At 43.2% G+C, this 27,286-nt stretch overlaps 2 protein-coding genes across 3 annotated transcripts; one reads left to right on the plus strand and one right to left on the minus strand.

The window, feature by feature from the left end:
* Nucleotides 1–6,905, plus strand: kctd10 (potassium channel tetramerization domain containing 10). Its single transcript, XM_015366347.2, has 7 exons — nt 1–103; nt 1,029–1,242; nt 2,358–2,527; nt 2,675–2,761; nt 3,546–3,598; nt 3,717–3,912; nt 4,653–6,905. The coding sequence occupies exons 1-7, from the start codon at nt 101–103 to the stop codon at nt 4,869–4,871; spliced, it is 942 nt and encodes a 313-aa protein (XP_015221833.1). The 5' UTR covers nt 1–100; the 3' UTR covers nt 4,872–6,905.
* myo1ha (myosin IHa) lies at nt 6,896–27,286 on the minus strand. 2 transcript variants are annotated; one of them, XM_015366345.2, is made up of 32 exons: nt 27,229–27,286; nt 24,271–24,432; nt 22,977–23,092; nt 22,478–22,637; nt 21,170–21,250; nt 20,526–20,705; nt 20,140–20,238; nt 19,893–20,006; nt 19,730–19,801; nt 19,096–19,215; nt 18,637–18,704; nt 17,840–17,945; nt 17,281–17,361; nt 16,889–16,980; nt 16,483–16,577; nt 16,062–16,108; nt 15,544–15,624; nt 14,260–14,365; nt 13,875–13,992; nt 13,419–13,532; nt 12,781–12,857; nt 12,608–12,676; nt 12,188–12,272; nt 11,424–11,586; nt 10,881–10,964; nt 10,269–10,362; nt 9,963–10,018; nt 9,474–9,609; nt 9,057–9,127; nt 8,427–8,524; nt 8,118–8,217; nt 6,896–7,900 (listed from the first exon to the last, which is right to left on the minus strand). In XM_015366345.2, exons 1-32 carry the CDS (start codon nt 27,274–27,276, stop codon nt 7,874–7,876), a joined length of 3,120 nt encoding a protein of 1,039 aa, XP_015221831.1. In that variant the 5' UTR covers nt 27,277–27,286; the 3' UTR covers nt 6,896–7,873. The 2 variants fall into 2 exon arrangements, with proteins under 2 accessions (XP_015221831.1, XP_006640272.2); XM_006640209.3 differs by having other exon boundaries at nt 22,439–22,637.

Here is a 27,286-nt window from a genome sequence, read left to right on the forward strand (position 1 = left end):
CGGAGCGTGGAGCCAAACGGAAATACCTCACAGAACCCCCGCCTGTGGGCCGGAAGTGGGTGATTCCTTCTCGTCTGATTTGGGAGTGTTTCTGGGTTCTATGGTAAGAAACAAAGAAGTTTTAACTTCGAAACTATAAATAATCTTGTAGTTTCTCGTGTTGTTTATTAAGCTGCCATTGTGTTTGTAAAGAGCAAAACGCGGAGTTAGCTAAGAAACGTTTTTTTCGCAACGTATTTTTGTTTTTTTTCAAGTAGCGATGAGAAAGGGGATATTTAAACTTCGTAGTTTTTCCGTTCATCACCATTTCATCTCTGTGACAAAGACATCAGGGACTATACGGGAATTATTTATACAGGGTTCTTTAGGATCTGCCTTAAACGTGTTTGTTACTTGAAAATGCATCACCTCTCTTAAGATTGCTCCCAACAGACTTTGGGAGACCTTAAGGAAATGAATTTAGAAAAAGCCACAGTCACAAAAACGCAGTTGAATTAACAAAATCCAGAATGACGAGAACAATGAAGAAACGGCGGAAAGAACCATTCCGTGGTTTAAACGTGGTTTCGATTATAGCGGAATGGTCCGATTTATATAGTTAATTATCTGGCGCTGATTGATACGGGGCTGGGCTATTACTCCCCCTCCCTAACCCACCCCTGTAACATTTAATGAACGTTGGGTGTTTGTTTTTTTAATCCTTAATCCTAAAATATAGTCTTTTGCATGTGGATGGTTGATTTTTATATGCATAGAAAACGTTGAACTCCCGGCTACTGTTCCAGCCTGGAAATCGATCAAATCGTGAATCCACTCGCCAGCTGCGTACTCCAATCCCAGGCTTTCATGGGGGAGGAGGTTGTGTGATTAGTGTAATTTGTAACGTGCAGTTTGCGCCGAGTACGCAAGCTTGTTGGCAGGTACACCTGTAGAAAGGCGTTAAGGCTGCCTCTCCGTGATAACCTGCCTGCGTCACTTCCTGTCCTCAGTACCGTGCCGGTGTTCTCTTCTTGTGCGTCTGCGTGTAGGAAGAGATGTCGGGTGACAGCGTGGTGAGCTCGGCAGTGCCGGCGGCTACAACTAGGACCACGTCCTTCAAGGGCTCCAGCCCCAGCTCCAAGTACGTGAAGCTGAACGTGGGAGGGGCGCTGTACTACACCACCATGCAGACCCTGACCAAGCAGGACACCATGCTGAAGGCCATGTTCAGCGGCAGGATGGAGGTGCTGACGGACAGCGAGGGTACGCAGTCGGCTCCGGCTTGGCATCCCTGCGGGTCTCACTCGCGCCAGCAGGAACACACCGCTGGCACCCGAGCTTGAAGTTGCAATCAGCACACAAGAACACTCAGAGCCTGTACCGCTCAAAACGCTTTGTTGCTAGAGGAATCTTTTTGAAGCTGTAGTGTAGCAGTGATCAGACTCGGTTCCTGGAGAGCCTTGTGTTTTTGTTCCAGCCCGACTTCTTGGTTTCACACTGGGTCTGGTTATTTAACTGCAGTTAAAGTGTAATGTGTTCTCTTAGCTCTGAGGTTAATGTCCCTTTAATTAATAATAATAAATAATAATTCCTTATGCTTATATAGTGCTTTTCTAGAGACTCCACTCAAAGTGCTTTACAGGTGATGGGGAATCACACTACCACCACCAGTGTGCAGCCCCACCTGGATGATGCCACAGCACCAAAGTACACTCTCCCCACACCAGCTCTCAGTAGGGAGGAGAGCAGAGTGATGAAGCCAGTTCAAAGATGGGGATTATTAGGAGGCCATGATTGATAAAGGCCAGGGGGAAATTTGGCCAGGACACTGGGGTAACATCCCTACTCTTTTTGAGAAACACCCTGGACCACAGAAAGTCAGGATCTCGGCTTTACGTCTCATCTGAAGGAGGGGTTATAAATACCCCTGTTTTTTTCATAATCCACCGTAAAAGCCGATAAATGACGTACTGTAGCTGAAGGTGGAAAAGGAATTTGGCCTTTTTAGTATACTCAAAAAAAACTGTGTGAGAGGAAAACTTTAAAAAAAATTAATTGTTAGAGAAATAAAATAAGTGTAATTGAGTGAAATGTAAGCAAAGCCTGCCTAGGATGCCAAGGATGCTAGGATGTGTTGTAACTCATGTATGTAGTCAGACGGGAGTTCATGTGAGTGTATGTCACTGCAAGGCTGCTATTAAATTGGATTTATTGAGTGGATAATTAAGGTTCAGAAAATTAACCGTTATCTGTAGTATTATATCTTGATTATAGATCTAAAAATACATTTACCAGGAGGCCCATATAGTGCATCTGGTTTTGTGCCTGCTTGGTTCCTCTGTGTCTCGACTGCCTCAGCCATCTGTCTCCTCCCACAGGCTGGATCTTGATCGACCGCTGTGGCAAGCACTTCGGGACGATTCTGAACTACCTGCGGGACGGAGCCGTGCCCCTGCCCGAGAGCCGCAGGGAGACGGAGGAGCTGCTGGCTGAAGCCAAGTACTACCTGGTGCAGGGGCTGGCCGATGAGTGCCAGGCCGCTCTCCAGGTGCAAATCCTACCGCCCGCACGTCTGATGCAAAGGGCACTACCGCCCAGCATGTCCACGTCACACCTTTCACGTTGATCTGTGCAAAGTCTGACCCTCGGCGTTGGTTTTTAATCGACACAAATGCCTTTCTGTTTGTCTTTTAAGAACAAAGACACGTATGAACCATTTTGCAAGGTACCGCTCGTAACCTCGTCTAAGGAGGAACAGAGACTCATCGCCACCTCTGACAAGGTAAGGATCACATTAAAACCCAGGGTACTGTTGGACTGATCATCAGAAAAGTTATACTGTGATGAAGCAGTTTCTGGTTTGATAACTCTGCGTCCATCTCTTGTAGTATTATATCTTAGTCTAGTGACCATTAGACAGTTTTAACTCATTCAAAATGCTGCTGATAGAATTTTAACAATGACCAAGAAAACTGAGCATATTACTCCAATTCTAAGATCCTTACACTGGCTTCCAGTTAGTTATAGAATTAATTTCAATGTATTGCTTCTTGTGTATAAATCACTCAATGGTTAGGCTCAAAATATATTTCCAATATGTTTGACCTGGTAGGTCTCTTAAGATCTTTCTGCAATTTTCCTCACGAGATCAGTAAAGTATCTATCTGTCTTTAGGGACTGGTCAGCAAGTGGTGCCTAGAGTTGAAACTGAACGTGGTGAAATGGCACAGCTCCCGAAGGATCTTAGATGTGCCCCAACCTTAGACATTTTTAAATCGAAGTTAAAAATGGTTTTATTATCCTCTGCTTTTGCTTAGTTTTATTGTGGTTTTAATTATTTCTTTTATGATATTCTTTTAATTATTTTTTATTTTATTTCTGTTTTTTATGGTTTCTATGCGTGTAAAGCACTTGGAATTACCCGTGTGTACGAGAATGTGCTATAGAAATCAATTTGCCTTGCCTAGTGATGTGGTGTGTATTTGAGCATAAAAAAAACTGTTGTGAGAATACTAGAAGTCTTAATTCTTACCGTTGCTGTCTTTTGTATTCTCTTCCATCTGCAGCCTACTGTCAAGCTGTTATACAATAGAAGCAACAACAAATATTCTTATACCAGGTAAGAAAGCTGTCTTGGCTGGTGATGGTGGCGGCCGACTCCCCTGACTGGGCCCAGACGAGCGCCCCAGCCTGCCTCGCATCAGTGCCTTAAAACCTTCGCCGTCTGTCGCCTGCAGTAACTCCGACGACAACATGCTGAAGAACATCGAACTGTTCGACAAGCTGTCGCTGCGCTTCAACGGGAGGGTGCTGTTCATCAAGGACGTCATCGGGGACGAGATCTGCTGCTGGTCCTTCTACGGGCAGGGCCGCAAGATCGCGGAGGTGTGCTGCACCTCCATCGTCTACGCCACCGAGAAGAAGCAGACCAAGGTACGGCCGGGGGGCAGCTGTGGCGGACAGCGTGCAGCAGGGGAAGGAGATGTGGGATAGCAGGAGGCATCGTCACTTGATCTTCAGCCGACAGTGGACAGCCTATGAGAAAATGGTGGACACTGTGTGTCATGGAGACTAGACCTGAGAGATCAGAAGTCAATAATAATAATAATAATAATTCCTCACACTTATATAGTGCTTTTCTGGACACTGCACTCAGAGCGCTTTACAGGTAATGGGGATCCCCTCCACCACCACCTGTGTGCCACCCACACCTGGACAATATGGGAAGGCAAAGTGGGGCTGTGGTGGGTTGGTGTGTCAGGGCGATTGAGTGTGATTTTTCAGGGAAGTGTGAAACGGGAGAGCAAAACTTTCCTTTTGCGTTTGTACGTGGTGATTTTCAAGGTGCATTTCTGTTTTCAGCCTGATGGTTACCAGCTCTGTTGAGACCCCAGGTGAAACGCAGTCAGCCTAGCCCATGTGTAGAGGGTCTCTGTGAGCTTTTGACATGAGTCTTGAAAGAAGCTTCTTTTGGCGAAGCAATAAATGCTTCAACAGTGGTGCTGAAAGGGGCTGCAGTCTGGAGTAATACTGCAGGAGTCAGTTAACTTTTAACTCACTCGTGCTTGATTGTACGCGTATCAGCAGCGGAAGCAGGTACCAGTTCAGGTTTGATATTAGACACCGAGCTTGTCTTGCCCAGCTGGTTATTCTCTGTCACCCCCTCCTCCCAGGTGGAGTTCCCCGAGGCCCGGATCTACGAGGAGACTCTGAACATCCTGCTGTACGAGTCCCAGGACGGCCGGGGGCCAGACAACGCGCTGCTGGAGGCCACGGGGGGCGCGGCCGGCCGCTCGCACCACCTGGACGAGGACGAGGAGCGGGAGCGCATCGAGCGCGTGCGGAGGATCCACGTCAAGAGGCCGGACGACCGTACCCACCACCACCAGTGAGAGCGCGGCCCGTCCCCGCCCGCCGGACCGCCACCGGCGCAGCTCCTCGCGAGCCCCCTGCCCCGCCGGCTCCCTCTACAGGCAGCTCGCTGTAACTGCTGCCCTTTAGCCGGAGTGGCTTCTTTTAAAAAAAAAAATATTTGACCTGTCCTCATGCATTGCCCCTTTGTTTAAAACCGGCAAAAGAAGCCGTTTTGTTTTCCTTTGTTCCCCTAGAAATGGCAAAAAACGTGTCTGGCTTGCATTCCTTCCTTTTTTTTTTTGCAGTTCAGCTATTCTGTCACGGCCTTCGGCTGTGAGTGGATTTGAACTTGCCTTCCGGGGCCGAAGCTGTAAATGCTGCAGATTCAGAAGTGGCTTTCCTCTGCTCACGCAGACTGAAAGGCACACATGAGAGCAACGGGGGTTTAAACGGTTAAGTGTTATGCAACGGTGAGGTTAATAAAAACATTTCGGGGGAGACAAAGTGTGCCTGGTGAAGTAGGAAGACTTGCTGCTGCATGTGGTAGTGGGGCACATAAGGCAAGCTGGAGAGCAGGCCTGATTTCTGTGGCCGTTCAGAACACGACTGCCCTAGACCAAAACCTCAGTGACTTTTAGAAACAAAACAAAAAGGCACAATCGGAACACAAGCTGAACTCAAATGTCTCCCCCCGCTAGATTTACGCAACCCTACACTTGTTTTATAAAAGTTACCTTTGTCTCTGAAAAGATCTCGGATTGTGTAAGCTCAAGGGACAGGAAGATTGTGCAGTTTTCCAGGCTGTGGGAGCTTGGATCCTTGTGCGTTATTTGATAGAGGCACACTAGATGCTTCTCAAAGGGAGTAGGAGCCTTTACGTTTACCTATAAATTAAAATTAGGCTTCATGCCCCAGCATTGTATTAACGTTAAAATAGAGGGGCCTTTTTGTCTACAGGGCAAAACACTGTTCATTCCAAATCCTGACCAAGCAGCGGTTAAGTAAAAACAACTTTTAGAGAACAAACGAAAGTTTTGCTGCTGTATATACATTTTTTTTTCTGTTCAATGTATGTTGCCATAAAGGGATTATTAGTAGCTAACCCCTTTTACCAGTCTGGAATTGTATTTGATAGTTTTGAAAAATGTCTGTAATCTGAGAACTCCACTCCATGTACTGTCTGTTCCTTCTGTGTATTACTGTGTGCATTGGCTGTTTTGCAGGCCGTGTCACAATTAACTTTCTAGAGTGCTGAGGCCTGAGTCACAGGAGTAACTAACATCTTTGAGAATTTTTATTCTCTAATATGAAAATTAAAAGGTTTTAACTTGTGTATGCTGAGTAAAGCATCTGAACAAAAACATATTGAAGCAAGCGGAGGGCATTTGTGTTTCTGAAAGGTTATTGGTAAATGTCATGATAATACAGTTTGAATGTTTGGAAAGCAGAGCAGTTAATGATTACAGAGAGAAACTGGAGTATTGCGTGGTTTTACAATAAGATGCTGTACTGTATGGCACATTAATCTGTTTTGTGTGGAATGTGATGAATGGTGCAGCTGTGTACTGGAAATTGAATGGACAGTACCTTAACAGCGTGTCCAGATCATAGCAAGCAGAGGGCAGTTTGAGACACAAAATATTAGCTTTGCAGATTACCGAGCAGAGAGGCAGTATGAAATATAAAATGTTAGCAATGCAGATGACAGCCAGCAGAGGGCGATGTGTGATGCAAATTTGAAGAGTTCCAGATAAGGTATAATGCTGGAGAATAGATCCTTATTGTGATGTATATATCTACAGTTGATCAGCTGAGTTGGTTAATGGAATGGAATAATCATTGTAGAAATACAAAGTGGCAACACGATTACATTTTTTTCTGGCACTTGTGAGTGTTTGAATCATCACTGTGCATCATCCCAGCATAACAGATAAGGAATGTATGTTTGTATTTTGTAAGATACAAATAGGTATATTTTACAATCATTATACATACTTTCTCTTTGTAAAAGTGTGCACAGAGAAAGGCTTAAGCTATATTTATACATGATCACAATAAACGATTCTGGAGCACTTTGTGATTTAGCTTTATTTTAAACAGGAATTTGTGTGTACATATAAAAATGTTATGGTACATATGGCTTCAATATCACAAAATAAACCAATGTCTTTTTAAGGTGGAATGTAATGAGATCCATTATTTATCTATATACTTGCATACATAAAAAGACATTAAGCACTTCGACACCTGCTGAAATTAATTTTACTTTCTACAGTCCATCAGTATACAGCCACAATTCCCAGAGATGTCATTCCTTTTGTGCACAAACTGTCCTTCAGATCCACTACAGTTTGATTAAGTACATGAGTTTCTGAGGTTTGTACTGTGTATTAAGTGTAAGGTCAGCATTGCAGCCTTATATCAGGTGCATAGCCTAACAGCATAGCCCTTGATTTGTTTTGCCTTTAACTTGACAGTTTCTGGTGCCTGAGAGCCCAGTGATCTGCTTTAGCATCAGGAAATGCACCTGACCTACAGTGACTGCTGTGCAAGTCAAATTAAAAGAGTGCAGAGACAGATGAGTACTGAAAGTGATTAAAAATTGTCAACAAGTATATCTCTGGGGTTTGCGGATTACATTCAATACATTGATATGGTTGTAAAAATTATCATTTGAAATAGGACTATTGAGTGGTGTACCATCTACCCAATACGCACCCCCATGCCACAAACTAGGACCTAATGTTCAACACAATTGATTCCATTTAGCAGTTTGTCTGCTAAAAGCTGAACAACCTTGTTTTATCAATCACAGGCAAAGGCCTTGGAGAGTAATGGAGTTATAGAGGAAGCTGTTTCTGGAGACTGTAGGCATTATTATTACAAAGTAAATCATGTGCTACAATATCCTTATTATATTCTTGAGGATAAAATTGAACCCTAAAGGGTTGTGTGCTGAAATAAAATATTATAGGGCGCACAGCATTGATACAGACTGGTCTGTAAAGGTCATTGAACAGCATCCAGGTTCATTGAAAAGTCATCGTGATTTCAGTCTTGTGGATACCTGGGACAATAAAGACAAATATTGGAGCAGATTTGTCTCTTATTGCAATTTTGTCTTCTGAAAGATCATGGCATTAGGTCAAGCAATACCAAAACTAAAGTCTAGCAGGAAATTTAAACTGATTTAAAATTCAAATACATTCAAATCTAGATTAGTTTAAAATTTAAAAGCCAATCCCATGGTTTTGTTTGGTTTTAAAAGTCAAATGTCTACATACCACCATGAGGTGTCCATTCTTGGCCCTGTAAACCATTGACTCCTGTCCAGTGCTGAAGTCCACAGTTCCTTCTTTTCCAGGCTGGATTGCAAATTTGATACTGGAAGTTGACAGTAATGGACATGTATGTATGAAGAGAAACATATTGCCCAACATCAGGGCAATCTGCCATATAATTTTAATGGTAGCGGTAGCATAGTTTATATCCTCTCCCTTCCCAAGAAACATTTAACTAGTGAAGCAGCATGCAATCAGCGCTTACATATAGAAGGACATGACTCTCGGGTGAGAACAATGGAGTACGCTTACCTGCCCTGCACAACCTTGACAGAGTTCTGTTTGTTGGCTAACGCACACAGCTTTGTCACGACTTCAAACAGGTGGTCGCACTGCAAGATCAGGTCCCCCTGGTTAAGAAAGGAAGGCAACACAGGACATAGAAGTTTGTTGCTCAAGGTGAATGGGCACACTGGTAAATGTTTTCTTAAAAAATCATAGGATAATCTCCTATACAGAAAAGTTCAGAGAAATAGACAGAAGACAGTATCAAAATCATATATACACTCTTACAGTGTGGCCTTAGAGCAAACTCTTGTTAATGACTGGTACTAGGAAAGAGGTAGTTAAGATAAGACCCATCCATCTGGAATTGGTATTCTGATACTGAAGAATTTGCCATATCTAAAGGAATAGGCTTAACATCTTTGTACAAGGTGTTGGTATCATATCATGTAACATCTTTTATTTCAAAATACCAGACAGTTTACCTTTTTGTTTGAACAAAACCTTTTAGCAGGGTTAAGGAGACAAATTTCAAATCCCTTTATACCTAACATTCACATTACAGTAAATGCTGTGCATGGCCTTAGTGTGAGGAGTTGACTGGCTTACTCAGCAGGTATTGTATAGTCCTCATTGGGGCCTGACCACGGCTCTTACCTTCTGTTTGTTGTCCTCAAGGGGAACATGCAGGATGAGAAAGCCGTCACTCAAGTTGCTCACAGACAGGCCTGTGGAAATAGAGGGCTCACACAGTCTCCACACTCAGAAGAAGCAGCGTTTCACCTCAATGAATAACTCAGCTCGAGCTTTTGAACTATTCCTGATGCAATGTGCCGTGCAGAAAACTACCAGACATGTAGAAGTTAGAAATGGCAAAAGTACCTATCTGGCATATGTCCATATGATGGCATATATATTCTGAGAGTGGGGGATGATTGAATGATCAATGAATGATAAACACTACTGCTTTGCACATTGATATCTACCTTGTATTAAGGAAGAAACCAGGTTCTAAAAAAATACTCCATGGCCAGGTGTTATAAAAGGAGTGCGTGTGATGGTGATGGTGGTTACCTTTGAGAGTGGTGTAGTCCACCCTCTGTTTCACCTTGGCATCCTCTACCACATAGGCTGCAGCCTGAGTTAATATGAGCTGACGTTGCCGAGGCTTAAACCCATTCCTGTCATACTTCACCACCGGAACGCCGTACTGCAGAGAAACGTAAGCTGGGTTTAGTCCTGTTAACCACATTTTGCTTTCTTATAAACAAGTAGGACTTATCGTTTCACTATCAACAAGCGTCATAAAACATTCCTGCAGTCCGAGCTGTCTCTAGCTCCTGCCTTCATTAAGGGATGGTCAGTGACATTTAGGCCTTTCCAAACATGCCTCTTAAAACTGCAATATCATGAACATAACAGTGTTGCTAATGTATTGTTGTGCTATAAAATGGTCAAAAACAATATACTGAGGAATCTGGTTTAGCGCTTTTTGTTAAGAAAGCCCTCGATGAAGGACAGAGGTCCACTTCAGGGCTATAAGCAGTTGACTGGTCATGTTACCTTCACTCGCTCATTGCGAATAATCTGCTGGACCTTCATGTTTATGTCCTGTTCATCTGAAGCCAGAATGAAAAGAAAAATAAATGCTCTGTGAGATCATGTCTAACAGGTAAGAAAGCAGAGTCAAATCTATGTTTCTGTGTTCTCTTTGCAAGCTGAGAATAGTGTCATTGATTTAGAAGTGGACTACACAACTTCACACTGGTACACAAACAAATCTTTCCTAAATGAAACAGGTATGCAACAAAAGGAACAACAATTTTTTGCAGATTACACACAACACGGCTTCTGAAGGAAATGACTTACTGAGCCTGGTGTCTGCAAAGGGTTTGGCAACACTCTGGGGGTAACCATCTTTCTTCCCTTTAAATAAGGCACTGGTCACCACTTTCAGCTGCAACTGTGGAGAAGAGAGATAATGTCCCAGCTTTCAGTGTGAAACACATTAAAACTGATCTGTCTGTATTTCACCATCATTGTTGATTTCGAGACAACTGGCTACAATTAAGTCATTTCTAGCAACTGCTAATGCTTGAATAACTGATCAGTTTACACCAGACGTCTGTGGAACTGTAGTCTTGTTGTGGGTCTGTGGTGACCACAATAGGGCTTCATTCTGTCTGTATACAGATTATAGCCATGGATTTAAAATGTTCCATTAACAGTACCTATTTCAGCTTTCGGAGTGTTCAACATGCCTAGCATCAATCAAGGCAATACAGAAAACAGCCCTGTGCAAAACAGTAGGTGCTGAAAAACAATCTGGATTATATTGTTTTATGTCCATAACCCAAAAACCAACAACAAACATTTGTGGCCCAGTACATGACATCTGGCATTTTTCTCAAACATGCTATGGGCACTAAAATCTTAAATGTGCTCCTGAAAAGCTGGAGAAAGAGGCACATCAGCACGAACCTGGGCCTTGCGTTGGGCTGTGACCCCCTTGACGTACTTCCTCACCATGGTCCGTGTGCAGAGCCTGCGCAGAATCTGAGAAGTCTGCAAGGAGAGCGAGCTTATCAGGAGATGCATGCAGCGAGGCCTCACAGAGCACCAGACTCGCCTTTTCACAGCGTACAGCCAATTGCCATTTCAGCCTGCTATTGTTTTTTTAATAGTGAAGCTTTTGGGAAATTCAAATACCACTTTGGCCAACCAACTGTGAACATGGGAAGAATATACATTAGGGGAGAATTTCTATGCCAATGCAATAATGAGCTGTTAAACTGTACATGTGCAAATACTGTACATATACAGTACACACATAAACAGATAAGAAAAGAGTGAAAAAAAGGAGACAAAAACAAAATGCGAGAATAAATGTCCTGTCCTTCAAAACTATAACAACAACAACAACAACAACAACAATTATTATTATTATTATTATTATTATTATTATTATTATTAAAGAGCTGCAGCATGGCAGTGTCTGGAGAGCCTGGTGTGAAGAGTTCCTACCGTCTCCAGCATTAAAGGAGGTTTGAGCCAGGTGGTTTTATCCAGGAGGTTTTTGGGGAGATGGTCTTTCAGCTTCACCAGATAATTGTGCCTGACAAAGGCTATATAGTCAGCGTTCTCTTCGCAAAGGGGCTGGTTTCTGTTGATGAAGCCCTTTATAAACCTAGCAGGAGAAAACAGAATCCTCTCACTGTTTGCGTTTCGAAAGGGGGGCGAGACCAGACTGACACAGACCGCAAGTCCACCGTGTTTTGTGATGTTAGACGTCCAGCAGCTGTGTTGTACTGCCGAGCACTGCTGTATCTGTGGCAGAGGGGAGGCCTGGGCACAAGGCCAAACAGGAATCCAAAATGTGCTGCAGTGCTCATGCAAACGAAACCCTTGGCCCTTCATTCTAATACCTTAATCTATAGAAACAGCATCAATGCTGAGCCCTCCCATATTTACATCCTGTGTGGAACAGTACCAAGGAAACCACAAGAGTGGACACAAACACAGCAGTATTTGGTAGCTATCTAACGTCCTTTAGAGAATAGCACGGCTTTACACAGTGCTGATTTATGCTCAGCTGGCAAGGAAGTGTTCTGTGACGCCTGAACCTGTGGATAATATTTAGAGGTGCCTTTTTTCGAAGAGGGCATCTGTATACATCAGGAATCTGTGAGACAGACCTCAGACCGAGCACAAAAATATTCAGTATACATCTGCGGTTTATGTCACTGCAGTATTGGGAGAGAAAACCACAGGTGAGCACTTCCTCTTACTTCCTTATGGTCTTGGCAGCCCAGGCTCTCCTCTTGCGTTCCTTTCTGGCCAGGACTCCTCTCCAGCAGGTCTCTATCTTTGTGGCTGAGGAGACAGAGGAGACCAACATCCTCCCAAGCTGTCACGTCAGCCCAGCGTCCATGTGACTAATACCCCGGTTCACTTTTCAAGTTCTAACGACTGGGGTGAGTGTCCTGTGCTAGCATTTAATTTTTTAGAACACATGAACAAGATGCTTGTCAGTAAAATGTTATTTTTGCTTCCGTAGGAATAAGAAAGCTACAGTATATAATTGTGTTGTGTTTTTTATCTTGTCCCGTTATAGAAAGAGATAGAAAGAGATAGAAAGAGCGAATTAATACAAGAGCAGGTGCACTATGGGTATAAATCTGCCAGTGTCTTGGCAGTCATTAACTCACCCGCTTCTTTCTGTCTCTGATACTCCCCTTTCACACGGTAACCTTTATACCTGGCTTGGATCTTCGTTGCTGCAATATTCAGAAAGGGACAAGGTGGCTCAAGTAAACAGGAGTTCATACAACAGTTCCTTTTCAGACAAGCGGAGCTGGGAAGGCAACGAGAAACCACGCACCAAGCTCATTCTTGCAGATCTGAAAGGCATCTTCAGTGGCAAAAAGCGTTCTGGGATGACGGATGAATATCTTTGTCCTAGAAGAAAGCCGGAGAACATCTGGAGATCACTGGGTTTGGATAACAATTTACTGGCACTCATTGCAACTGTATTTGGTTTTCAAGACAAAGTTAAATGACTTTTTAACACCAAAGATGTACTGTAATTCCAATGGGATGCCCAATACCATTTCAATAACAATTTGAAAATTATAAAACAAAAGCGGCAAGGCACATTTTTAAGAAACAAATTAGTTTCTGAAGTGAAGTCAATGAAAGATGGCACATAAAATGTCTTATGTTGGAAGTTTTCACTTGGAAAGAATTATGGTGTTATGGTGTTGTTTGTTCTAGATCAAGCACAGAAAAAACAAAGGTTCAACCAGCAGCTACAGTATATATTGAAGTTTCAAGGCCCAGTAGTAGCGATACAACAATTATAACAGTGTCCACATAACAGTTTCTTCACAGCCAGGATAACTATATCATCTTAAATTACATTACTTGATTAGACTCATGATTTTGGCTGCAGTCACAAGGCAAGTACAGCCATTGCTGGGAGAGGTTTGGTTTGCTAGCTGCCTGGGTGGCACCACTTACCTGCCCAGTTTGTACTCGTCAGGCTTGTACCCAAGGAACTTGACCAGCCGCTCCACCCCTTCAGCAGGCACGCCTCTCCAGTGTGGCCAGGTATCGGGACACAGGGGCTTGTATCTGAGAACACACAAGAGCATCCCTCTGTGCTCGGCTGTGCGGACTTGCAGATATTGCAGAAAGACAGGAAAAAGTGTAGAACACCTATGCTCATCACATCTTTGGAGTATTCACATTTAGAGAGGAGGCAACAAGGTTTGTGCAAGAATTGGAGGCTTTTGCAGCATATATTAATCTACAATCCTTTCTAATCCTGCATGGGAAATAATAAAATTATGATCACGCTAAGCGCGCAGCGCTAAGATCTTTTTGTTGAGGGTGACGAAGTGTGGAATTGCAGTCCATTCGCAAGACCCAAGGAGAGCAATAAGACAGAGAGGGGAGATGGAACAAAGAGGTCACCTCTGCAGGAAGATCTCATATCGGCGGCGGTAAGCGAATCCTGCCCTCCTGACCCTCAGGTGCTCCATCAGGCCCAGGTACTTCACCTGGTGCCGCACTAGCACGTCATCAAAGCGACCTGGGGCGGCGAGCGAGAGAGATACCATCGCCATTGTGCAGTGTTGCCCCAATAGCCCGGCTCAGAAAAACCTTCCATCACCGATTCACTGAGCCGGACCGAAGTGAACAACTCAAAAAATCAAATTTACTGTCTATGAAGCTCAGTAACGTCTTGCCCACAAGTTGGTTCTCTTTGCCCCCCACACTCAAAAATCTTTCAAATTTCCAAATCGGTCCTCCTCTTCCCATCCCCTGCCTGGCATCCCCTATGTAGTCTCTCTCTCACCTGGCTGCTTGGCGTCATTAGGCTTCAGGCAGCGAACGTACCAGGCCTCCTTAGACATCAGGATGTCTGTCAGGCCTGCCAGGCTGCTCTTGAATTGGGTGGCGACCTACAGAGACACAGGCAAGCCTTCAGAAATATGAGATCTGTGTGGCGAGACGGTGTGTTTAATAAGGAAGCTCATTAGAAACGCTTTGTCTCTGGGTCTAATTCATTGCTCGGGGTCATGTAGGAGATTTGTGTGGTGCAACAGGGCATTGTTGTGTCATACCATTGCGTGCTGTTTTTGAAACAAATTGTAAAACTAAAAAGAAATGTTCTCTTCATCTTTTGACCCTGCTGTCTGGATGGATTTTCTTATGGACAGAAAAGCCATACAGAGGGTTGTGAGGTCCGCGCAGAAAATCATTGGGACCGAGCTACCCTCCATCGACCGGATACTGTATATCTCGGCTGCTGCCACAACTGGGCTCAAGCTATACTTCGGGACACAATTCACCCTGGGCACGATCTGTTTTCACCCCTGGGTTCTGGTAGGAGGTATCGCTGTATCAGAACACTGACCAATAGATTCCAAAACAGTTTCTTCCCCCAAGCAGTCCGCATCATAAACAGCTCAAATTAGCACCCGCACTTTAAGGTGCTGCACTGTTTGCGCTATGTCCTGTCTTGGCTGTATAACGTCTATTGTCTAAATTTATTGTCCATGTCTGTTTGTCATTTGTGCCTATTGTTTCTCTACTGTTATGGGTACAGCTGAAACGAGTAAGCATTCCAAAACACTTGTTGTATACGGCAAATAAAAATCCTGAATCTTGACTTCCTCTCTTAGCCTAGCAACACTTTTGTTTTGCCTCGGTATCGATCGTTCCCGCTTTCACGCGGACACTTCTCATCTGTGCACTCTCCATCTGGCATTCTTCATGTTCTGCCTCTGCTGCTTTCTCCCTTCCCTCCTGACTTTGCTCAGACGTCCAATGTCTCTGTCCATTTTGAGTAGTAAAACACAAACATGGCCGAAATAAGTAGCTCAAGGGAAAGCTCTGATCACATGGTAATGAGTAACACTGACCATTGTAAAGCTCTGTAAATTAAGTTTACTCGGGACAGGTGAGATGAACTGCGATCGCAGTATTTTCTAATCTTATATAAAAACTTAATTTTAGAGTTTTTTTTTTCCCCCTCTTTATGTCTGAAATAGGTTTTTTCTTCATGCTGAAGGGAGTGTTTCTAATGATGTGCGTGTTCAACAGTCCCAGTTTATTTTGCCCCTGCACTTGTGCTCACTGTCTCAGGCCTCTTCCTGCTGTCCAGCTCCAAGGAGGAGAAGCACTGCCTCACAACGACATTCTTGGACTGACACATCACCTGCGGTAGAGAAGACAGCAAAAGAAACACCTCAGTCCCACTGACACCCCCCTGCAAGCCCTTAAGCAGGAACCCTGCAACCCTCATCCTCAAAGCAACGATCCAGCCAATCCATCTAAAGGCCAAAGGTAAGAAGAGGGTTAAACTAGTTCATTTACAGATTCATTCAACTGCTCCAACCCTCCTACACAACTCATATACTAATGGTAGCTCAAAGAGACCCCTGAAACCTGCTAGACTGTGACCTCGATATTTGGGACATTGGGTACCCCAGTTGCGCAGTACTCAGCTCTCAGTTCATTTTATTGCAATCAGCCATATCAGCTTTCTTAAATATTTCAATTATACCGTACTCTTTAATGTGCAAGGAGAAACAGTTAAGCAATTGACTATCCCACATTCCCTTATCTTGTCATCATATTTAACAGGTTACTTACTTCTTTGATGTTTCTGTACAAGAGATCGTTGTTTTTGTCGAGGAACCCTACATTGAGAAAAAAGTCAAAAACGAAAATGCAGCACATTTGTAGTTCATGAATGAGTAAAAACACTTCACTTTTAACACCCAAACAAACACCCATTAAATCCAGTTGTCACCATCTCAGATATTGGCACCTTGTCTTTCAAGTTCAAGTTCAATACCTTATTGCCATAACACCTAGTTGCATAGATTTGTTTCTCATATAATATAAATATACAAACATAAAGCCAATAATAGACAGCAACCACCCCGCACATCTTCACAAACTATCCTAATCACACACCAGTAATAAAATAATTCATTTGCTTTAGGGCTCAGGAGATCACTGTGCAGGTACACTGCATGTGTTGAGCTGAGAGCATCTTCTTTTCCCTCACCGATGACGCAGTAAGTGACCTCGCCGGCGTAGTGCAGCAGACGGAAGTCTCCTCGCTCCAGTGTCTTCCGAGTCCTCTGATCAGCCAGTTTGTGTCTGAAGGTTTCAGGACAGGAAGCTACGTGTCAGCTAGGATACCGCTGCCCCTTGAGCAGCTCCAGCGCTGAGGAGCGTACAATTCTTAAAGATCGCAAACTTCACAAATGCAACACTGCTTTTGTTACAAAGATTAAGAAACGGAAAAAGGGACACCTGGGTCACATGAGTTTTTCATTTTGGTTTTGGTGTGTTCAAGTATTTCTCGATATCAAGAAAAGGGATTTTGCTTGAGTTAAGCTGATGTGGAGGGCATCCTCAGTGCACATGGTCCACTGTAGCGAGACCCAAGATTGAAGTGGGGTACCTACGTCACGAAGTGAGGGTGATTGCCCATCTTCTCCTCCAGCTTCTCCAGGAAAGTGAGGTCTGTGGCCTCTCCTGGCCTCAGACACTCCTCATCCTAAAGCAGGAAGAAGGAGAGGAAGAGTCTTATCTTATTGTTCTAAATTAATCTTTCTTGGACTATAGATGTCCTAGGTATTTCTGTCTGCTTAAAAGGACTTGTTAGTCCTTAAGGAACAAGTACGTCTTGTTTGCCAAGAAGTTAAGTAGTTGTATTGTATTTACGTAGTCATTTCAGCAGAAATGTCTTTTCGGCTTATCAGAACAGAAGGATATGTCCATCTTAAAGTGTACTGGAGGAAAGGAAACGGTGTTTCATGCCCACATGGGTGCTTTGTGTCCAAGACTGTTTGCTCACAAGAATTGAAATAATTCCTCTGTGTTTCTCCTCCACGAGGTCAAGGATGATCTTGTTGTTAAAAAATTGCACAGGTTCCCACTGTAAAGGAGACATAGAGAGGAGAAAAGGGGTTTAAAATGTAGAATGGAAAACTGGAGTCTTCAGTGTTTAGCAAAATGTGGATTAATTGAAAAATGCCTCAACTTCTCTTAAAGAAAGACTTCTGTGAAAAGGTCAACAGAAAGGTTCCTGTGAGTTTGATCACAATTATTCATCATAATTGAGTGCATCACATTCAATCTTTCAAATGTGTTACTAAACGAGTGTGAAACCCTCAAATGTATGTAATACTCCAACACTTATACAGCACTCACTCATTCAAACACAAATTGTGTCACCCTCTGAGAACAAAACATAGATTGCATATATATACTTCAGTGTGACTTTTCAGCTGTGAAAAAAGAGCACTAAACATACCAAAAACTTTCCAGAGATTTATTGGAAAGTTTAATTTTACCAAAACAACTAAGCATTTAGTGCATATACTGTAGGTGATATAGGGCTGTAAAAGGTTTACCTCAATGCCCTCCATCTCATACTCCTCCTGCTCCGATTTCAGCGTCAGCTGAATGAACAGCTGCTGCAGCTTCTCGTTACAGTAATTTATGCAGAACTGTTCAAAACTGAAATGCAGAGAAACACCCAGTCATTGACATGCTACATTACTCATTACAGTCATGCTACTTTCACTAGGGCTAAACTAAACCATTAACTTAAAATAGGCTGTATATCAGCCTAGAACTTGTAAATAATTATTATGCAAGAATTAGCATAGCAAACACTGCCACCTGAGGTGAATGGATTTAAAGCTCCCGAAGAAGAGGACCCATATATACAGTACAGTGCACAGCAGGGCATTCCAGTCTTGGTCTTACACACACCTGCCTGTTACTGCTTGTTATTATCCCAGCCAAGACCTTTACTCAACTGAATTCTTAATTTACCCTAAAAGGAACCTAATAGGAACCTTTGAAAGCTTTTTATTTTCCCCTATCCCATAAGATGGAGATCTTAAGTTACTTAAAAAATGCAGTAGATACAAGGCAACCTCCAACGTTTAAGAGCCTAAAACAATTGGAAAGTTCAAATGAACCCTATTTGTAGGGAACATAAGGTAAAGATATATAATTGAGAGTTTGTCTGAAGCAAAAACTAAAAGGTGTGTAGTTCTCCATGACCTGATCTAGGAACAGTTGTGAGAAAACCTAGTATATAGCACTCGTATGTACTGTAGCTTGTTTTGAATGGATTTATCTTCAAGAACTGAAAGAAACATCAATGAAAATGTATACATGCAGATTAAGAGCCTCCTACCTGTTTATGTAGAAAACTTCAAACCCATAGATGTCCAGCAGGCCAATCACAGTCTTTCTGCTGGAATCCTATTAAGAAAGAGGAGTGCACCACAGAGTGAGCAGTAAGGTGTGAGCTTCTTAAAGCAGGCTTTAATAAGCATGGAGGCTGTGTAACCTACAGTAAAAGTGTATTATAATAAGGTTTGATTTGCCATAGACAGAATACAGTAGCCTTTGCTTTATTCTGAGTTCCAAATCAAAGGGACAATCAGTTTCCTTCAAGTCTTTTCATCCATGAAACTAAATAAGAGCACTATGATTTCATGCACTTTTGCCTTTGAAATCAAAGTAAAAACGGATCTCAGCCTTGCCACAGTTGTATCGGTGCACTGTAAGCTGTGCTCTCAGAAAGCCATTCCAAATACACAACTCACAAAGAATATTATTCTACTGAGGATACATTAAGGACTCCCCTCACCTGGTTGGCCAGAGACTCATTGATCTTGTTGACCAGCCATGTGAAAGTGCGCCCATAGATTGCTTTGGCCAGGGCGTCTCTGGTGTAGTAGGCATGGTCCACAGTCAGTGGGCTCAGAACCTAGAGATCACGAGAGAAACACCTCAAGATCTTTCCTGCCTGTCCACAGTCAACCCAATCAGAAAAGAGTGACTGCATTCCACCATCGATGACACTGGAAGCTCTGGGTGTGAAGCCCTGTGTTCCTATCAAATGTTTGTGTGGGGAAAAAAAGAAAAACATACACCACATCTGCAAATACACCACTTAAGGCTGCAGATTTGAAATAATGGCACATGTCCTTTCTAGAGGTCTGTATGGTAGTTTGCATTGTTTTTATATTTCCCTTATGTTAATTATAATTTGCTTTTTGTATGTTTTCCCACTTTAGAGTTGCCGATTAGTATAACTACAATATATGTTTTTATTTTAAAAAATCCATTAATACAACACTTTCCTAAGCCTTGCTGTGTTCTGGTCAGAGTAAACTTTCATGCAGGGATTAAAGTCATTTTTCAAGTGGTCTTGCTGCTGTTTGTGAACTGCTGCCTATCTTCAGCCTGCTGGCGCTGATCTCTCAGTGTGGCGGCCTCACCTCCTCAGCTTTGGCTTCTATCTTCCTGTGAGTCAGGCCTTCCTGTAGCACCAGAGCCGGGACCCCCAGCAGCTGTACAACAAGAGACGGGACAGTCAGACCCCTGCGTCTCCCCGGCTCAGGCTGAGGGCAGAAGAGCCCTGGAAGGCCATCGCAGTCTCACCTTTGAAATCCAGCGCAGCTCCGTGTGGCTCTTGATGGTGGCGTAGCCTTTGCTGTCAGGGTCAAACGTGACGTTTCCCAGGTGTAAGACGCTGGCTATGATCCCGAACAGTTGCTGCGTAAGGACGGAGAGGAAGTTATTCAACAAACCTTGATTCAATTTGTTCTGATCACGGGCACTAAGGGGCTTAAAAGCACATACAGGCAGAACCTATTTGCTCCATGAGAGCAGGCACAAGAAATCTCACCTCAATATCATTTTCGTTGAAGTCGATGATGGAGAGAGCTTTGCGCACAGTCTTCCAGTCCCTCTTGTCGTTGATGGAGCTCACTTTGGCACATTCCCCCTGCCAGGGAGACAAGAGACGCACTGTGATCTCCACACGCAGTCAAGTACAGGGGGTCCCTCCTGGAGTAAAGCACTGTAGTTTTCACCTGGTAGGGGTGGAATCACTACAACACGTGGCTGACAGGCTCTGAGGCCCTAGAGCAAGAATACTTCCAGAGGAGAACTGGATGTTACTGGAGATGGTGGAAAAGACACTTCTGTATCTTATTTTATGGGTCTGGGCTCTGCCTCTAAGAACATAAATTGTCACTGCTCAGAATGCCGCCATTTCAGGCTGTACCTCACCTGTACCAAGTAGCTGTAATGCTGGGGGTTTCTCTCTAGGCCCAGCCAGCGCAGCAGCTCCTCCTCCCCCCCTTCCACCAGCTGGTAGAAGATGTGGAAGTTCCTCTCCCCATGGTTCTGGTGCACCACCCGAGACTTCTCCAGCAGGTAACTGAGGATGTGACCCCCCACCGCCTCCCCCTACAGGAAGATGAATGTTACTGCAGCTGAACGTCCTGGGAACACTGGAAATTGAGAGACACTTAACCTTCTTCCAAACTTTTAAGCCCCCTGTCTTCAAATCTATAATGAAAATTAAGTGATGAAAACTTAGAAATCATAAAGGATTACTATTATCTAAAACTCTTTTATTTTCCTAGCACCAGTTTTCAATCCTTCACTCAAACAGAAGATAAACCTATTTCTAGTGATATACTCCTAAAAGTATTTTAAATGTGCATTAAGCTATAAATGCTTTCTCTCTTCTAAAGTATGTCTTCGGTATCTTCTGTACTTTTTATGTCAACTGAGTTTTGTTTCCAGAGCCAATGGTCATTAATAATGTTTTGTTTTTATAAATTATATTTAATAGTGGTTTCATAAGAAACCTGACAGATCAAAAGTCATTGCAGTCTTCCCTGGCAACCAGAGCACACTTGCTGTACCTTGAAATCAAACTGGATATCCATGTACTTCCCAAAGCGACTAGAGTTGTCATTCCGAAGTGTTTTAGCATTCCCAAAAGCCTGTCAAAAAAACAACATAAATCCGAAAGATATACTAAGGAAGACTGCCTGTATATCAAAGACATTTTCTTTGTTACATACAGCAAAATGCAGCAGGTAACCTAAGAATTTCTACAATATTATGAAAGTAAAATGGAGACTGTTCAAATGAATGTTACAACAAATATTTTGGAATCCATCACAATGCGTTATATTAATTAATTAATTAATTAATTAATTAATTAATTAATTAATTAATTAATTGCTTACACTTATATAGCGCTTTTCTGCACACTCCACTCAAAGCACTTATACCTTCAGTGACAAGAGCCATTTCATTCCTATCAATTTAAATTGCCTGGGCATTTCTCTAAGCTTTCCAGACTGCACAGCTGGGATGTTTAAGTCTGGCTTGTTTCAATTTGCCCTCTGTGGTGCAAATGACACAGAAGAGAAAATGAGATTTCAGCTTCATAGAGAGGTTTTTCACCATAACAATGGTCACTTTCGTCTCTTTAAAAGCCTCTTTATACTGTTTTTTTATGTTAGTAAAGATGTGCAATAAAACTATATGAAGACATCCTGATCATCATGCTCTTTTTCACATGCTCCCTCACCCTACCACGACAAGCTTATCTGTGGGCAGTGCATAGTGTTCAGTAATACTGACAACAGTACATTCTCTTAACAGATTCTCAAAATGTGGATTTTCTGTGGAGGTATTATATCTCAAATGAGCTTCTTCTCACATAATCTTACAGCATCTGTATTTACTTGGGACCTGGGCTTGATTATGCTCTGAAGCACCTTCCGTGTGGAGTGTGCATGTTCAACCTGTTTGAGTAAGATTTCACTGGGTGTCCCTATTTCTTCTCACCTTGCAAGGGCATGATGGCTTGCTTAATTGAGGCCTCTCATTGTCTCTCTGTGTCTGTGAATACACCCAGAATGGACTGGTGTCCCATCTAATCTGCAGGCTGTGCTTCTGGGATAGATTACTGCAGTCCTCACTGGGAATAAGCATCTTTCTGATAATGGATGGTAGGATCTAGCCAATAACTAGATCATACCTAATAAACGTTCTTCTACCCACTATGAAAGAATTGAAGACAAATGCATTTCTAATTCTAGCTTATTCTGAGCCGCTGCATGGTAGACAACATAGCTTGGGCTCATAGTGAGTAGTGAGCACGTGACAGGGGCTCAGACCTCGAGCACGGGATTGGAGAGCAGCAGGCAGTCTCTCACGCTGTGCAGCTGCTCTGTGCTGGGGCAGCTCACAGCGTAGAACTGTAGGATCTTCTTGGAGGCCTCAGTCTTTCCAGCTCCACTCTCCCCGGAGATCAGGATGAAGTGGTTGTTGGATTCCGACAGCATGGTGCGATAGGCATTATCTGCCAGGGCATAACTAGTGCAACACAATAAACACAAACCAGAGGGCACTTCAGGGGCACAGAGCACACTTTATAATAAGCCAGCCTTCCATCTTGGTGTCAATACAGTCTAAGATAAGAGTCTGACATTTCTGGATTCGGTTCCAAGATAACTTATTTATTTATTAGGTAATATTTTATCATTCATTGTTTCTGCTTAAGTGGTGAAATTAACACTTTCCAACTATGTAAAAGACAACGGCACATCCTGTAGGACTGCAAGATCCAGTGATCAGCCCTGAAGTTTGCAGTCAGTGCTGACATCATGCACTTCTACACAGATACACACACGACAAACACACAGGCTGACTCACAGGTGGGGTGGCAGCTCAAAGAAGTTGACTCCCATGTAGAGGTCCATTTGTTTCTTGGTGTAGATCTCCAGCTCCCTATAGGGGTTCACAGACACCAGCAGCGTACCAATATATGTCTGAGAGAGCAAACAGATTGCGTGAGAATCCGAAGAGATAAAAATCAATTAGAAAGCACCCAAGCTGTCTGAATTGTATTCACTGCGTTAACTGCTTAAATATCAGTGAATGAGAGCAGAGAAGAAGAAATCTTAAGTGTCTTATTGAAGGACCAAATGCTAAAGCACACTGCCACCAATCAATACTCAAACCAGGCCTGATGCAGAAATGTGCTTTGTCCTTTGCAGACTAATTTGCTTGTTTTTGTTTGGAACAGAATGCCCGGCTGCTTGTTGTTTTTTTGCAGGGACAATAGCCTAAGCAACACAGGCAGACAGAGAGCCAGAGTTCGGAGCCCACTGGGCCATGAATGGCACTGTCTGATTCTAATCTCTGACCCATCTACAGCTTGTCATGTGCTGAATAGCTTGAGCAGTGAGGCAGAGCAGGGCCACATAAGGACCCTGAGGGAGACACACATTTTCTGTACATGCTACTAATGAGTCAGGGTCCTCTAATTATCTCTAATGACCCCAGCAGAAACCTGGTACCCACGTCTCCACACTACAGTCCCTAGTGCTGCAGTACAGGCACTACCAACTTTTAGGTTTCTGAGACAAGGTCCCTTCTGATTAGGCAGCCATTGCTTCTGAAAATCACCCTACAACACAACTGAAAGACTGGTCTCGATAAAAAATCATTTCAGGCTTCAGGGGGTCTCTGACATTGAACATACTCTGACTCCTGTAAGACACGGTAACCTACTGCAGCAGACTCCATTCCTTTCTGAAAACATGCTTGTTAAAAAAATTGCAGGTGAACTGCAACTGCGCAGGATTTTACGATTAAAAGCATTTCCCTCGGAAGGTCATGATTTTTGGTTTTGGAAGTTGCTTTTCTGTTTCGGATGTGCAGAGTGGGGCAGTGGTCAGGGTTCAAATCCCAGAGAAGACATGGCTGTCGCGCCCTTAAGTAAGGTGCTGCACCTGATTGGTTTCAGTCAAATACCCAGCTGCATAAGAAGGTGATAAAATCCTCAGTCGAATAAGTTATCTGTGGAAGGTGGCGTTGGAGTCATGAATTTATACAGAGCCAGTAGATCAACAGTAAATCACCCAAGAGGGAACTCAGTCAAGAAAAGGTTGTATCTGCAAGAGTCGTGGTGGCTCTCTACAGAGAAATAACGAGAGGTATTTACGTAGATGAGGTTCTCCCGGAAGCGTTTCCGGAGGTTGTCGAGGAAAGCGACCTCGCTGGTGTAGGCGTCCAGCAGGACGAAGTCCTGGATGCCCACGCGGTCCCGCGCGGTCAGGGCCCCCTCCATGTTCAGCTGGATACGGCTGCTGCGCACTTCCGGGCTCTGCAACCAATCAGAACAGATTTCTCGCCACGGCCCGACTCTTCAGCACGTGTCGGAGTCTAGCACCGGCCCTGAGCCTCACTGAGCCTTGCCAAGCCCACAATCTTTGCGACTGCTTTCAGACAGCCGGCAGTGAATGTGATTAACGAGGGTTAATCACATGTGTCACAACGGATTTACCATACATTGTAAAAACTGTGAAGTCACTGGAAATAGAGGTCACAACCACCAAATGGTGTATTAGCTAGGTAACATTTGAAGGCTTGGTTTCTAGCACTGAAATGTAAAAAAATGTGAATTTAAGGTTCCTGTGAGACTCCAGGATCTTCATTAACTCAGTCACCTCAAGATAAAACACCCTACAGAACAAACTTCAGCACCTCTGACCTTCATAAAGCCAATAAATAATATTAACAACACTTATAGAATAAAACTTTCAAATGACCATCCTGCAGTGATCTGGTCACCAAATAGACATCTAAAACTCAGTGTCCCACTTCTGTTTAGAAAACATCAATGGACAACTAATATACTTGCCCCTTCCCTTGTTTATTGGGAGTGCTTGTGTTCCTGAGTGGTACTGTACCTTGAGCATGGGGCCTCTGCGGCCATTCCTGCAGTCTGAGTTTATCAGGGCGCTGTCATGCCTGACCCTTCACTGGACTTAACACCCCCAGTCCCCAGAGCCCCACTTCCTTCACGTTTATCTACAGACGACAACGCTGTCGCCACTCGTGGTCATGGATCGGCTTCTTCTGGCAAAAACAAAACGGGTGGAGACCAGAGCTCTTGCTTCCTGTGTAGCTCAGTTCATTCTAAAACTGTTTGTTTCTATATTTAAAAAAACTGTTGAAGTCGCTAACTGATCAGTTTTCACTGTTTCTCACATAGATCCAAAGGGTGTCTGTGTAAAAACCAATATCTAAAATTAGTTCTGGTGCAAACAATTATTCAGACCACAACTCTGACCACCACAGCCTGTCTCATGGGATACCTTTCTGAAGGGATTTTACTGGTCTGGCATTTTATCTGGAGAATAGAAAAGTCTTCTAGGTTCTCTGAAAGTCTCTGAAAATAAATTGTTCACATGGGATTCACTCTAAAACAGCAAAAGAAAACCTTTTCAGAATTGACAAAGGCCTTGAACGGATTCTTTGGAAGTATGAATGATTTCATTTCGGGATTTCATATCTAATCGCCTTCCTTGTTTCCTAGCCCAGGGACAATCCATCACTTCTTGCTGGAAGAGAGGATGTGTTCTGCTTCCCCTTCCGACACTAGATTGGGCCAAAAACGTGCCACAGCTTGGTGGACCCCCCTCCCTGCTTCTCTTTACCCTCTGTTCCACAGCCAGCTGCAGCAGAGAACTCCACTAAGTGCTCAGCACAGACATTGACGCCTGGCCCTGTCTGATGTACATGCCACTGGTGTGTTTGGGCATGCTCGGCTTTGTGCTTGACATTGAGTCACACGCATTAACTCTAACCTGACTGCTCGTCACTCTGACAAAGCCTTGCAAATTAAAAGCAAAGGGTACCTGATCCTGTGGGATGGCTGGTAGGTGTTCAGTTGCTGAAGACTGAGCTCACTACAGCCTTTCACAAAGCACCTAGAAGCCTTAGAGCTCTTAGCAGAACCTTTGTGCACGCACCCAAAGGTACTTAACACAATATACTAATGGCATATTAGCACATCTGTCTACATATCTTCAGGATACTTTGATTAAAAGCTCCATTTTGTGGACAATAATTCATGTTTTAAGAAAAATCATTCTTAATCAAGAGCTGAGATCAGGGAGATTCTGACTTTGAGGCGTGCACTCATAATCCCACAGGTGGTGGCTTTGCACCACTGCCTTCTCAGCCAAGCACAGAAAGAGCATCTGAAACATCTGAAAGTGCAGTTCCTCTCATACTGAGCAGGATTACTATCGCAACAACACATCACCAGTAGGGTATAGCTCAGACTATACGTCTAGTTTATATTTTGACCTCTTAAAGACGTGGATAAGACATTTGGCATGAACCTAGAACCTATTATAAATTGACAAAAACTCCTCCCCAGTAGGTAAGATAAGCCAGCCTCTAAATGCATATTAACAATGTATAGGTGGTTTTACATTTTAAACTTTCTCTTCATTGTGCTGTTGTCTATACACCAGTAAAAGGTATTTTTAACAGAATGCACACATACTGTATTAGACACTCAACACAAACTGAGAATATTGGACACTTACTTCAAGTTCTAGATTTCCTCTGAAACTGGCTGACACCATTCTGATCCAATGTGTATTTACTGTAGTATGAAGCCTGACCCGAACAAGTCTTGGAGCAGGTGTAAAAACAGAATTTGCAGCTGCTCTGACTGCTTTCATATGTACAGTACCTTCCTGTACTTCACTACATGTTGCACAAGAAATATATTTTTAGCATCCTGTGTGCTTCATCGAGTTTAGGTGGAACAACTGTTAATTTCTGAGTGTCCCTCAGAGAATGTTTCTTAAGACCTTTCAGAAAAAAAAAGGACATCTCATTTTCCACTATAAAGCAAATTAATTTAGCTTTCACTGGAATTCCTATTTTTCTCTCACCAACACTTTGTATATTACATATGGTCAAAGTAATACATTACTTTGACCATATATAAAATATATTGTCAGTGTAAAATAAGAAAACTGTATTTCGTTACACTTGTCCATTCCCAGTTGATGACATTAGAATCACATCTTAATTTAAGATACTGTGCTTGAATGATAAATTCTGTAATTTATTTTGTAATGAAAATGAAGTATCTTACCTTGCCTATATGTGCTTCCTGTCCGTAACTCAATGAGTACTGATGCATATTGAGGGGA

The sequence above is a fragment of the Lepisosteus oculatus genome, chromosome 22 (genome assembly GCF_040954835.1).
Source record: "Lepisosteus oculatus isolate fLepOcu1 chromosome 22, fLepOcu1.hap2, whole genome shotgun sequence".
Classification (NCBI taxonomy): domain Eukaryota; kingdom Metazoa; phylum Chordata; class Actinopteri; order Semionotiformes; family Lepisosteidae; genus Lepisosteus; species Lepisosteus oculatus.